At 41.0% G+C, this 14,145-nt stretch overlaps 1 protein-coding gene across 2 annotated transcripts; it reads left to right on the forward strand.

Annotated features, from left to right (window-relative positions):
- Window positions 1-4,503: 4,503 nt before the first annotated feature.
- Window positions 4,504-12,595, forward strand: NXT2 (nuclear transport factor 2 like export factor 2). Of its 2 annotated transcripts, none has more exons than XM_013185215.3 (4): window positions 4,504-4,635; window positions 8,334-8,420; window positions 9,520-9,664; window positions 10,565-12,595. In XM_013185215.3, the coding sequence occupies exons 1-4, from the start codon at window positions 4,603-4,605 to the stop codon at window positions 10,741-10,743; spliced, it is 444 nt and encodes a 147-aa protein (XP_013040669.1). In that variant the 5' UTR covers window positions 4,504-4,602; the 3' UTR covers window positions 10,744-12,595. The 2 variants fall into 2 exon arrangements, with proteins under 2 accessions (XP_013040669.1, XP_066860998.1); XM_067004897.1 differs by lacking the exon at window positions 4,504-4,635 and adding an exon at window positions 6,350-6,485.
- The last annotated feature ends 1,550 nt before the right edge of the window (window positions 12,596-14,145 follow it).

Consider the following 14,145-nt stretch of genomic DNA (forward strand, 5'->3'; position numbering starts at 1 on the left):
TTGCAAAGGGCAAACATCAGACTTACTGCTTCATTGTTCCCCAGATACATCTTGGAGCTTTTTTAGAAAATTGGCCTCAAATTTGGCACTTTCCATTCCTGGAGGACAGAACCTGTTGTAAATTAGAGATTACATGCCATGGTTAGCATGTCCTTTAGGAGCACATAACTTGGCATACAACTTGTGATTAGTTACTATTTGTTTTATGGATTTGTTCTAAAACCTTTTGTACTGACATTTCACTTTATGACAGATCCTTCATTTCATTCCCTTTTAAGAAAGGCTCTAATATAAGAGACTTTGTAAACTCCTGAAGATATGAAGAGTTTGTTTAGCTTTCTACTACAGCCTTGTCTTCTTTTGGTGTGTACTGTTCACTTGTTGGCCTTGCAGATTTTCTGGCAGGGCTTGTTCCTTTTGATATGTTTGAAAAAGGATTTCATTCATAGTGCCCTAGTAAAATGTTTCTGAGAACTACTTTGATTTGCCTGACTTCCTTTTTAAATCTTACCAGCCAAACTTTATGTTTTTCCCCCCTACTTTCTCCATTTGGAAACAACTTCTGTTTTTGGAGGATGTCTTTGTACTTCTAATTCTCTATGTTAGCTTGTTATTAAGTGTTCTCGACCTTAATGATCTTTTTAGAAGTACTTCATTAAGTGGCATGAATTTATTCTGGGTATCTTGGATTTCTAATATGTCTTTAAGGAGTTTCCATACCACCTGCAAACATTTTACATTTCTTCCTGCTGCTCTTACTTTTTCAATACTGTGGTGGTGGATTTCTGTTTTTTAGTCTCTGTTTTTGCAGGAAGCTTAGACCTAAATATATTTTGGCCACTATTGTGAGCTACCGAGTTACCTCTTTCACAGAAATATTTTGAACTAGGTCTTGCATACTGCTTCACATTAAGGAAAAAATTTCTGGTTTTCCCCATTTAGATGGTCCCAACAAGAAGTCATTACTCTAAAGGGATATTCAGAATTCTGTGTCATCCTTCGAAGTAGCTGAGAATGAATTCTGCACCCATGTTTTTAGCACATCTTCCATTTGACACATTACTTCACTGAGTTGTGACTGGTGCTAAGGCAGGCAGGCAACAGGCATACAGAAGCTTTAAATTATCTACCTCCCTAACTTGCACTAGAAAATCTGCAGTGAATCCTGCTTGAGACATATTCTTCTGATGAACTGTTGCCAGAACAAAATATAATGATTGCACTGTGTAAAGTAGTTGAATGAAAAAAATATAATCTGTAGACACAAATCTTGAACTGGCAGAAAGGTTTATGAACTCACTAGCTACCCTGGTTTTTACTATTTCTGATTTTATTCTTTACACATTACTTCGTTTGATGGAGCAGCCATTGATAAATGAGAGTTTAAAAAATCTTTTTCTCAGATTCCTAATTTAATGTGTTTGAAAAATAGAGAACTTTGCACAGCCTGCCAGCAGGGAGGCTTGTGCCAAGCCTGTTACTCTTCCAGGTTTCACAGATGCATATGAGTAAACAAAGAGGTAAAGCTTTTACAGGTATTTGTCACGTTTCTATTGTTTTATCCAGGTTGTTCACAGTCTCTGTAATAACACAAATACAATTCCTTCGCTCCACTAGCATTTACAGTAGTCATTACATACACATCTAATCCATAGAAAAGGAACATGACACTGTACTTTTTAGACATATTGTCTAAATCGTGTCTAATGTGAAGAAAATAAACATGAAATACAGAATGAAGATAACAGATGGGATTGATTCTTTTTAATTTTACACCAATATCTCAGAATGGAGTGAAGATGTTTACATGGTGAGTGTAAAAGATTGCAGTTTTCAGTTCTGCAGTTGTCTCCCTTTGTGACCTTGAACAAGTCATGTATAATTTCAATGCATTGCTTTTTTTGTTTGGAAATTGATGATAGGTCTTCTTTATATGAGAGAGGTATTATGAAGTACTTTTATTAATTTGAGGTAAATAGGTAGCATGGTGATGTAGTGACACAATGACAGACTTGAGATTTAAAATGGGAAGATGTTTGAACTTTTGTATTAAGCAATCATCATTGAGCAGTTGTTAATTCAGCAGGATATGTTGTTTCTTAGTGATACAACTCCTACACAGCAATGACAAATTAGTATACAGCTGACACTCCTGGATGTGATTCAGTCTACTAAAGGGCACAGCCTCACATGCCCTGACCCAAACTCTCAGTCCTCTCCCCAGCAGTCCGATCACAGATGCATCTTTCCATTCCCAGTGTTTATCACCTTCAGTATACGATTTCTTCACAGTCAGCTGCACATAATCTTTAGTAAGTAATTGCAGGTCTCTTGAGTCTCTTCAGGTCTTTCCCTATTGTATACTGCATTATGCAAATTTAACTGGACGGCCTTACGACTCAACTTGCTCCAGCAAACCAGCAAGTTTCTTTTTTGCAAGTGCCTGGCTCAGTCCCTGCTATGGGAGCGCTGGATCTTGGTGCATTCTCCCCCCTGCCGGCTCCCGGCCGGCACAGCAGGCTGGGGAAAAGTCACTCCCACATGGAAAAAAAAAAAAGATACACATAGCAGAAGCATGAAGAGATCTAAAATATGTAGGAAATCAAGGACAAAGTGCTTATACATTGACCCATTTTTACATCCAGTCTTCCAAACACAATATAAGGTATGTTTGGCCAAGCTATCTGTGAAAGTAAGTGCAACTTGCTAACAAGTAAGTAAATAACGTGTGCGATTTCCACCTGGTTATTTGCCAGTAAATGAAATTGCATTCACAAATTAACATATAGAGCACATCATTATCATTATCTACTTGTAGCATAGCATGTAAGACCTCCTGAATATTTTCACAACTCTGGAAGATGCTGAAGAACCCAAACTCACTTTCTTTTTCTGCATAAAAATATTGAGGAATTATTTCACATTGCTGCCAGGCACTGCAGAGAGGCCATCTGAGGTCCAGACTAATTCTCCCAGGACAAGGTCAGTGCTGCTTCACAACACTAACATTAATGTTACAAGAAGCATGAAAAGGATCACCAAATTAATTATAATGGAGGGCCACAATAGTGCCATTTAAGTCCTGTTGTGCTCCAGGCTATTCTGTACTTGAACTGCTTTTCAGTCTTCACAATAAACAGACAACTGTTATTTTAGAAGCAGAAGGAAGAAATGCCATTCTCCTATGCTCCTCTGTAGACTGTTTTCAAACAGACCAATGTGAATAATACCATCTCCACCAGACTGTCCTAAATAAGGGAGTCAACTAATTGGCTGATTACCAACATGCGCTTTATCAACACCATAACACTGCTGGGTTGGTTTCTCTTTTCTTGCCCAAGGGCCAGTCATTGTAAGATATCAAACTCAAGCAACTAAAATGGTTTTGCTTGTAACCTTGGCTTGATTTAAAATACTGAGGCTGCCATTCAGTTCCTGCTCTCATAAGCTACTTTAACTGCTCATAGGAACTAGTCAGGTGTTGCTGACTATGCTGTCAAAATGCAACTGACACAGTGTCTGCTTGGCACTTCATTTCATACTAGAAATGTTGTTAGGGAAGTTTGTTTGTTTTTATTACTACCAATGACAGGGTCCAACCTTCATAGCATAGTTGCTACATAGGAGTGGGTTCTGCTGTATACATGACCGGTCTTTGCAAAAGCATGCTTGCATCAGCTTTACATCCTCTTTTTACCTGTCAGCCACATGTTTGGTGGAGCTGCTTGCTGCGTTAGCCGTGACTGTAAGCCATTTGAGATACAGTCTCTCTTTGTGATCTCTGTAGGACTTAGGTCTGTTTCACTGTTGGTACAGTCTCTGAAACAGGAATTTTCAGGAAAGTTATGCAGAAACTTCCGTTCTATTGCATGCTGTATAGTTCTGTCAAAAACATACTGCATTCTGAATGACTTTGCTTCCTTGTGATTTTAATAGGGGTGTTTATGTCTCAGTGTTTTGCCAAACAGAATACATCGAATTATCTTATTTTGGGAGTTTGGCATGATACAGCAGTATATATGCATGTTGTTACATAACCTGTCCGAATATTTGAAATAATTGCAGGCACTTCTCAGAACAATCAGGTTTAAGTACTTGAGGACAAAGAGCAGGTAACAACAAAGGCACATAATAATCCAGAGAAAAACACGTTTAATAAACCCATTTGTAAAAAACAACTCTTTTTTGGTGGTCAGATGGCATTATATACATATAATCTCCATGCCACTCGAATGTAACTGGGCAAAAAGAGTGTAATTTGGTCCTAAACTCATGAAGAATAGATGTTTTTAAACTAGCATCTTAAACAAACTAATATACATATATAGTACAAACATAGACTTATGAAAAAAGAAAACCAAAAAACACTTCCTATACAAATTTTTTGTACAAAGTGTTTCTTGACTTGTTTGCAGCTGTTCCAGTGACAGTTAGAGAAAATCTTGACCGCGACTGAGGCTTAGATTGCCTGAAGTAGATCCATCCCATGCTTCTCTTTCAACGTTTGCTGTTGCTGTTCTTCTTCCGCCCTCTGTGTCTTGGAGTCACACACTGAACTCGAGTGGTGAACGGATCTGCCTGAAAAATCACACAGGAGAAATAATGGCCAAGTGTCCTGAGCCATACCGTAAACAGGTATGCCAGTAAAACAAAGGGACTGCTTAAGTTGGCACTGACACAGGAAAAGTTCATGTGAAACCACTCCCTGCAGATCTAAGAAGAAAATAGCAGCTGTTAAGTGGAATCTGTGTGAAGGAAACAGAGTCTCTTACACTTAGTTAAGAAGTTGTGAATTTTAAGTTTACAAGTGAGGAATCACAAAGAGCAAGTATAAAATTCCCTGATGCTAATGTATACATACCTCTGTTTATCACCTTCAGGTTTTAAAGCAAGCAACTTTGAATTGCTTTGCCCTTGAACTCTTCTTTAAAACAGCTGCTGTAGCAAATGTGCTCTGCTGTGCCCTTGAACAGGTGTAACAGGTGCCTGCAGAGCTGGCACCAGGGAACTGGCTGGGAGTGCTCTCGTGTTGGAGGACAGAGCAGGAGATACCTTGCGTTAGCATCCCACAGTTACACTGCATCGTGTGTAGAGTCAAACTGTGCGGAACAGAAAGGCAATACTGTGGAGTCCCGTGGAGCTGGGTGCTTTGTACCTGTGGCTATATCGAGAACACAGATAGTGTATCGGCACTGTGGCATCGAGCAGTAATACGTTAGATGTTCTGTGCCTGTAGCATTTTCTTCTCACTGTAGAGTGTTTTTAAGGAAGAACACGGAGAGCAGAACATGACAACAAATAGATGAAAAAATACAGAGAGGGTTGGTTTCTTAGAGAATGAAACAACTCAAATCTACAGATTAACTATTAGCTTAAAGTGTTTGGTTTTGCTAGTACTGAAAAGCAGAACTGCAGGTGCAAGTTCTTGTTTCTTTTCCACTGCTGCGCTCTGGATGCCTTTGTGTTTCTGAGGCTTAAACGTGCTGAAGGCAGATTCAGAGGTAAAGCAGATCTGCAGTGAGTGGGCTGCTCTCTTTGTGTGCACCCATGGCTGAGGGCACTGCTGGGGGAGCAGCTGCGCAGTATTTTGGCTTAGTGTCTTCTCTCGCATTACCTTGTTAACTAGGGATGCTATGCTGAGGATAGTGCTTGTAGCTATAGGGGAGAACACACGAATGAATGAAATTATGACTAATAGCTTCACTTGGGCCTGAGAAAGAGCTGAGGAAGAATAATGGTGCAAAGTGCAGCTCTGGTTAGACCTTTATTTTGAGAAAAGTGCAGTGGAAGCCAAGGTGCTTGGACTCGCTGAGGATTTCTACTCAGCCACCTTCACACATGACTAGTATTTTCTCCAAAAACCTTTACAAACAGCATTGAGGTCAGCTCAGTGTTGGCACCCCTGGCCTACTATAAATACACGGTGTGCTCCAAATGGCTCTGGGCAGGGAGATCCTTCCCCGGAGGTCAGTTCCTGCGGGTGGGCGTAAAGCAGTGCAGTCACGTTTCCTGGTGCCAGCCTCACGTATAAAACCGGGGGCTCGGAGGTGACCATTAGGGCTCTGGAGAAAATCCTGGGGTCGTGCTCCGCGTTCAGCAGGAGTCAGAAAAGCGAACGGGATGCTAGGAATTGCCGGGAAGCCGAGCAGCGTGCCCTTAGGCCTCCGTAGAGAGAAGTGGCGCACCCTTCAGGGCTCCCGAGCCCTACACAAAGCCCGCAGCCTGGGTAAACCCCCAGGAATAAACCCGTGGGCACACACGAGTGCCCCAAGCCCACCGCCGGGGCAGGCGCCGAGCTCCGCGGCGCTCGCCCGGCGCCTTTCTCAGCCTCGCAGCGGGGCCGGGCCTCGAACCCGCGGCCCCCGGGTTCCCGCGCGGGCGGAAGCGGCGGGTCCCTGGAGCGGCGCACGTCCGGCCCCGCCCGCCCGCCGCTCGCGCGCCTCGCAGGGCCCGCTCCGCTCCGCCGCCTCATGGCCGCCGCCCTGGTGAGAGCGGGGCACGGCGCGGGGGCGCCGGCGGGGGCACGGCTGGGCCCCGCCGGCGCTGGGGGGCTCGGCCGGAGGTTTGGCGGCCTCTGTGCGGCCTCTGTGCCCGGCCGGGCCGCGGTGCTGGGGCGGGGGAGGGCTGAGGGCCTCAGGGCGAAGGGCCTGGGGCGCGGGAGGGGGCGGCTGCTCGTCGCCGCGGTCTTTAAAAGGGAACTAGAATGGGAGTGGGAGAGCCTGGGGGCTGCGGGGCGGCGGGCTGGAGCCCGGAGACGCCGCGGAGTGTCCGTCCGCAGAGGCGTTCAGTTGGCGCCCTGAGCGAGGTGAGGGCCGGCCTCGGCTGGCTCCCTCGGGTGGCTGTTCTCAGCCAGGTGGCCCGTGCGGGTTTCCGAGCGGCTGCTCAGCGCTGCGCTTAAAAAGAACGTCAGCGTGTTTCCTAGGTGCCTTAGATTGCAGGTTCTCTAACAGTGCTTTACAGATTTTCTGGCGGTCCCCCTCACATCCCTTCTATCTATGTGGGGTCTGAATGGCAACATGCGCGAAATGGCCGCTGGCTGCAAAGTGCGTGTGTGCAGAGGGGTGCTGGCCGACCCCTAATGCCACATAACCAACAGGCCGAGCTCTGACCACCGTTCCTCTTGTGGGCAGCTGAATACTGTTTGTCTCGTGGTTCCAAAGAGTTCCTGTTGGCACTTGCTGGAGTGCAGTGTCTTTAGGAGTACTTTGTCACGTTGGGAATTGGCCTGTGGGTTCAGAAACTGTTGGACGAGCTAGACAGGTGAAGAACAGGCTCGTGTTCTTACAGTGGGATATTAAAAAATAGTAAACAGGAATATGGAATATTTCTTTTTGTGGAGTAAGCAGGAATCATTTGATAGGTCGCTTAAATATTTTACGGTATGGGAATTTCTCTGAGCAGAAGTGTTTCATGGGGTAATGCTGTAGGAATTTGTGGTAGTTCTGGTATATATTCATTAAAGACTGCCAAGAAGATGTAAATAGTTAAATTGGGAACTAGTGATTGAGTTGCAGATACCAAGAATACAATGCTGAAATAGAAGAATGATAATATTTTAAACAAAATTATCATAGCAAAACCAACTGAAAGTTTATAGATCTATGGACAGGAAGTTCAGACATCACTGTTCACAGTCTGTAAGAGATCAAGGGCCAAACAGGTAACCAAACTGAATGAATAACTGGATGAGATCCCAGTGCAGTGGTGTGACACCAAAGGCTGATAACCTTTGGATGAATGAAATAGAGATATGTGAGAAGTGTGTGGTGGTTCTTACCTGTGGATATAACACTGGAGCAATTCATACTGGAATATGGTCAGCATGGTCACAGGCCTTCTTTCTCCTTCCTATATATCCAGTTATAACTGTTACTACATTTTACATATATATACAATTGGATTAAAAATGAGCCTGTGGCGGTAGTGTGATGGGATTCTTGCTAATTTTCAGAAATAAGTGGATAAATTTTGTTCCTTAACTTTTCTTCAGACCAGCCATCGCAACAAAAGCTATTTTTACTGAATACTTGCGTGTTCACACGAGTTCAGCTAGCCATAGCCCATTTTCCAATGTAAGCATTTCCAATTTAAATACAATAAATAAATCAGCATTCATAAATGATTCTTAAAACTGGCACCTTACTAAAAGCTGCTACATCCAGCACATAGAAGAGGAGTTTGGAATTAATTTCATCATTATTTAACATCATCTTTCAGTGAGGTTGGAAAGGATAGTGACTTTGGTTGACAACTATCTGGAGAAGTTGTGTGGATGACTAGTTTGCATAAAACTGCCTAACTTCAGTAGTTTTGTATGTTTTTTTTCTCTCCAGGATTTCAAAACTTATGTGGATCAGGCTTGTAGAGCTGCAGAAGAATTTGTCAACATTTATTATGAGACAATGGATAAAAGGAGGAGGGTATGTAGATATTTTGACAATAGTTTGAACTTCCTGTGGTGTTTTTGCTTGCTTTTCTAACTAGCATTAATTGAAAGTACTTGGAAGTTGATGTTAGTGTTGTATTAAAGCAGAGATCTCAACTTGGCCTCTTGGACTGCCCTGTAGGAGATTTTTTTGTGTTACTGTGCAGCATTGCTGTGAGGGGGGCCTGATTAGGAAGTGCCATAGTGTTCTTCAGTATATTTCAGTTCATGTCCAGCTACATTTAGGGTTTACCACGTGACCTCTGAGGCTAGGATTTAGCTTCCTTTTTTGCTAAGCTTGTGTTACTAGCAGTTCTCCCTTCTGTTTCTGGGAATCTTTAGGAGTGCTGAAAGATAAAGTGAAAACAGCTCTGTCTGACTCCAGAAGTCTTCATGGACCACACTCATGTTGTATCATGTAATGGATATTTGTGCACAAAAACCTGTGGGAACTGACTGCTCTTTGGACTTGTTACTGTATTATAATTGTAATTTCAAAAGCTGTAGATTTTGTGAAAATAACACTTGCGTGTCACTACTGAGTCACACTGTGCATAAGCAGGATAGTTGCAGATGTAGCAACAGCTTGCAGGGGAGGTAGGGAAGTCACCCCACAGGTTATGAAATACTGGGGAGGTGCTGCGCTGCTGCTGCTACAGGTAATTGTCCTCTTGTAGGTTTCCACCATTACTGTTTTTTTCCTCCTTTTTTTTTTTTAACCTGAGATTATACTTTCCTGACTACCTGTGTGATATGTATGTACACACACAAAATCAGCAATTAATTATTCTGCAAAAGTAGCCCTTTCCTTTTGTTATCAAGTAGTTCAGTTGTATTTCTAGCTTTGTTAAAGGAATCTCATCAATACTGAAATTTGGACACGAGTCACTATGCAAGTTGTAAAGCAAAACGTGTTTTTATTTTAATTCTTGATCGGGAGCACTAATTGTTAAAAGGAGCTAATTGAGGAGGGCATCTTATTTGTTTAAGTAACAGAAGAAATCTGTAATGCAAAACACTGTTCTCTCAACCTCTTTGTGGAGAGTGTTGTGCTTACGCTTTTTTTCCAAATATGTCTGTTCATAACTCCTCAGGTTTTGACTAGGCTTTATTTGGACAAAGCAACCTTAGTTTGGAACGGTAATGCAGTGTCCGGGCAAGAAGCACTGAATGAATTTTTTGAAATGTTGCCGTCTAGCGAATTCCAGGTTAATGTGTTGGACTGCCAGCCTGTTCATGGTAAGCTTCCATTACAATTTATTTATTTAGTTAGGTATTTTGTAACCACTGAAAGTGAACTACAGCTATAATAGTGCTCAGTATTTCTCTTGGGCCTAGCTTAGAGAAAATACTGAGGGTTAAAAGGTCAAGCTGTGCATAAATAAAGCACAAATCAAGAGGTGCAGCAACTCCACACTACATCTCATGCCTGGGAAAACACTTCAGGGATATTTTTTGTTAAGATCATGTTCAGATGTGATGTATTTTCGTGGGTTGTAAAAAGTCTGGCTTACTAGGTTATGTTGTCCTTGACAATGTCTGAGAGCCAAGAGACCTCTGCTGTAGCCTCTGATGCTGACGTGCAGTATAACGTGGAACAAATCATTAACCTGTATGTACTCTGAATTCTTTCTGTCTTGAACTGATGTTAAGTTACGTTGATTTCTAATTAGCAACTGCCAAAGAAATGCTTACGTAATTGAGAAGTTAATAAATGACTTCCAATGGATATTTGCGGAGTATAAGACAAAAGCCTGTTGCCAAGCATGCTTGCTTTGCTCTGCCATGAAAAGGATACGAGGTCTGGTGGGGTGAGGGAGAGGGGAATGTATGCAACTTGCTAAATACGTATATCAAATCCTGAGAGCTTATTCTAAGCAAAAACCCGGGGGCTGTTTTTAGTGCTCTAAAATGAACAACATGAGATGAAAATACAAAACCTATTAAAAAGCACTGTTGGTGAGCGAATACGCTACTGTCTACATAGAAATGATGCAACAAAACTGTATTTTTCATGGATGTGTAACTAACTGTTAGCCTATACCTAGTACAACCAGAAATGAATAAAACTTCCACGTTTCCTACTTCTTTTACCTGTTAGTCTTTGGGTTGTTCTCTATACTTTTTCTCCTTGTGAAGAGCAAGCTACTCAAAGCCAGACGACAGTTCTCGTGGTGACATGTGGGACAGTAAAATTTGATGGAAACAAGCAGCGCTACTTCAATCAGAACTTCTTGCTGACGGCGCAAGCCACGCCTACCAACACGGTGTGGAAGATCGCCAGTGACTGTTTCCGCTTCCAGGACTGGGCCAGTTAGTGAGGATTGGCTGCGGGATTGACCTCTCTCATGCGACACAATGAAGCCAGCTGTACGGACAGCCATTCTGCAAGCGTGGAAACGCTCACTTCGTGTTGCGTCTGTCATTAGGGAAGGTCTACAGATGTCTCAGGGTTGATCCCAATGGGCATGGCTTTAGTAGTAAACAGTCTGAAGATGTAAGAGGTTGCTCGTGTTAGTTGAACCTAAGGAAATGCTGAAGGCAATGAGCTGCGTTGGAATCATTCCTAAAATGCCTTACATGCAGCTTTGCTGCCACTTACAGACTTTTTGTATGTAATTCAGAAACTCTACTATTTGGAAGCAAAATACTTGTAATGTATAGTTCTGACCAAACATGTAACTGCTTCAACTTGAAAAGATCTGTTTTTACAGTAGCATCTTACCTCTTTGGAAGAAGATGCCTGTGACGTATGTAGAATTCTCAAAGCTACCTACTCTTGGTTGTAAGAGGCTTGGATGAATTGACGATGAATTCTGTTCTGTGAAAGTATAAAATATGGCTCGTGAGTGTGTAATCTGTCAAATAGTCCATTGAGAAGCTAACAGTGGTATCGAAGGACTAAATCTTTTCAGGTTTCCTTTTGACTTGAGCATCTCAGTAATTTGGATATAGTTAATTTACATTGATCTGTATATAGGGAATGCTGAATAACTCAGAACTCCTATGCCAGCAACTCTTGTCAAATGCATGTGAAGGACTTCAGACATTACTTTTCTTTGAAGTCTTACAGTGTAAGAAGTAGGCAAATAACATAATTTCTGTCTGCCCTAACTGTTATTTCTGCCGCTATGAAGGATGGACAAGTTTTCCCATCTTCAGTCTGCAAGTTTTGAATCACTATTATCTTTTCAGGAAGTACTGTAATTAAAAAAAAAAAAAGGCACTAAAAGTTTGTATTACTGTGAAGCCTACAATTTTTATCTACAGTACTGTTAATTCGGAACAGGCTCATTGATTATTGTCAACTTAGAACAGATCTGAACACAAGTACCATCTTCCTCACCTACAGATTTTTACTATAGTTTTCATGTGTTTTTTTTTTTTTTACAGTTACCTTTAATTACTATGTTTTTTTTTCCCTTGCTTTAAATTTACAGGAACCTTTGACTGCTTAAGAATAGTTTTCTCAAGTGCAGGATAGAAGACTCCCCATCTAACTTGGGAACTTGCAAAGTGAACCTGAATATAAACAGATTTTGTTTCAAACTGGTATATTTCTATTTTAATCTGAGCAAAAAGTCAAAATTTAGTTATATGTGAGAATATGCTTGCTTGTAAACGAAAATACAAGGGGAAATTGTAACTGATATTAATACTGCTGCAATGACAGCAGCAGCCTGAATACACAAAGCAGTTAAGACTGCAGCTCACTTGGTTTCATTACTTAAATCGGAAAACTGTGAAAATGAGCAATATCAATTTGTCTAAAAATACTGTCCCATGAATAGTGGGATATTTAGGTGAAATGAGTGGTTTTGTTTCCTTTTAAGGCACTCTAGTCTTTACATCAGTAAGCTGGAATTAGTAACCTGACTTACTTCAGAAGCTGTTTATATTTTGACTGGTTCCTCAAGCTACTGTAACTATTTTTTCAACCTGAAGAATATTAATTCCTGCAAAACAATGTAAGAAGTCCAAAATCTTTGAAAATTGTAAATAGTGTAAATACATTGCTATTTCTGTATGTAGTGAAGAAAGGATTGCTCTATTTAATTACTGTTTGTTCTTAACAGAATATGTGAGGTTCATATATTTGTATTTCTTCTATGAGTTTGAAAGGAAAACCCAAAATCTGCCTGTTTCTTATATAGCATCGTTGAACTGTGACACTGGTGTGGTGTGCTTTTCTTTAATTTGCTATTGTTTACATAAGTAGTGTTACGGATCTGCTTACCTACACAAAACAGGTTTTGACTCTTGGAATGTAGCGATGGGTGCACCTGTAGCATTTGCTTGAGCTTTGAAAACAGACACCAGAAACTACACTTACACCTGTACCTGATAAGCTTGTCCTGGGAGTAAATACCTACTGGATATTTTGATCCAAATTTTATTTGTATAGCAGTTCTGAAGCTTTTTTTGTGTCTGTGTGCAGAGTGGGAGATTTTTGAATATCTGAGACAGTATTTCAACCAAATGTTAGTCTTACCAATTATTTCCATGCTATTTAAATATATGCCGTTTTAAAATTTGACTTCTGCAATTAATATTTTAAAAAGCAAAACGAAAAACAACACAACTACCTGAGTAAAATGTGTAGCTGGAATTGGAGTTGGTGTGCATATGGGGATTTTTGAAGATAAAGTTGTTAGAGCTTAATTGTTTGAGTCTAGGGAAAAGTACTGTTCATGTGCTGGCTGTTTATTATCTTTGAATGAGGATCACTTAGAGTGCTTCAGCACTGCCACGATTAACTGTTGCTTTTTAATGCTGAGAAAGCTGCTTCACAAGACGGTTTTTTGGAACATACTAAGTGATAATGTAGATATCAGATGAAGTCAGTAACTTTAACACTGAGAAACTAATAGCACAAGCACAAAATCTCTTTCAAACTAGCTGGGTAAGTTAGGGATGGTGCAGCTCTGTACTGCTTGTTATCACTTCTGTGGTGAAATTAGCTGGAGAGAATGTACAAAAGGTTTTTGTTCCATTCAGTACCAAATCAGTCCATGCTGGTTTAGTGTTTCCTCTTGTTGACTGTGCTGTAATACCTTAAATTTACACTAGGCGTCTATTATGTGAACTTGTTAATGCTGTAAGCTGCAACCAGGAAATACCATCTTTTTTTTTGTCTGATTCCTGAGTTGCTAATGTACAACCAGACAGTGAAACAAAGCCAGATGAGGAGCTTAGCACTTCCACATACTAAATTGTGGCTGCTGAAGACTTGATAGATCTGGTTTGTGTATTTTCCCTGTATTGTCTTTGGAAGTCGCTGTTCTTAGATTGCTTTGTTCTTCTAACATACTACAGTTAAATTGACTTAAAACACTCTGCTGTTGCATGGAATGGAGAAAAGTGATTTATTCTCCTGATACAAATGACACTTTGATATGCCTACACTTCGTTATCCTGACTGGGAAAAAGCACATTATAAAAGAAATGCTGCTTTATTAGCACTTCATTATATTTTGTAAGTTTTTGAAGTTTTTCAAGACCTCTTGTAAGATTCTTTAAAAAAAAAAGTCTTGCTTTTTTTTTTAAAGACATTTTCATAGTTTGTTCTTATGATATTAAAACTTCAGGAAATAATTTGTGGCTTCTTATCTTTACTGCTTGTGTTGTAGATATCAGTTCTGATTGTTGCAGCATGGTGCTGGGACACTGCAGAACAGGCTGTCAGCTCCTTGTCAGTGCTGCAGTAAAAAAAATATTCG

Source organism: Anser cygnoides, chromosome 13 (assembly GCF_040182565.1).
Source record: "Anser cygnoides isolate HZ-2024a breed goose chromosome 13, Taihu_goose_T2T_genome, whole genome shotgun sequence".
NCBI classification, from domain to species: domain Eukaryota; kingdom Metazoa; phylum Chordata; class Aves; order Anseriformes; family Anatidae; genus Anser; species Anser cygnoides.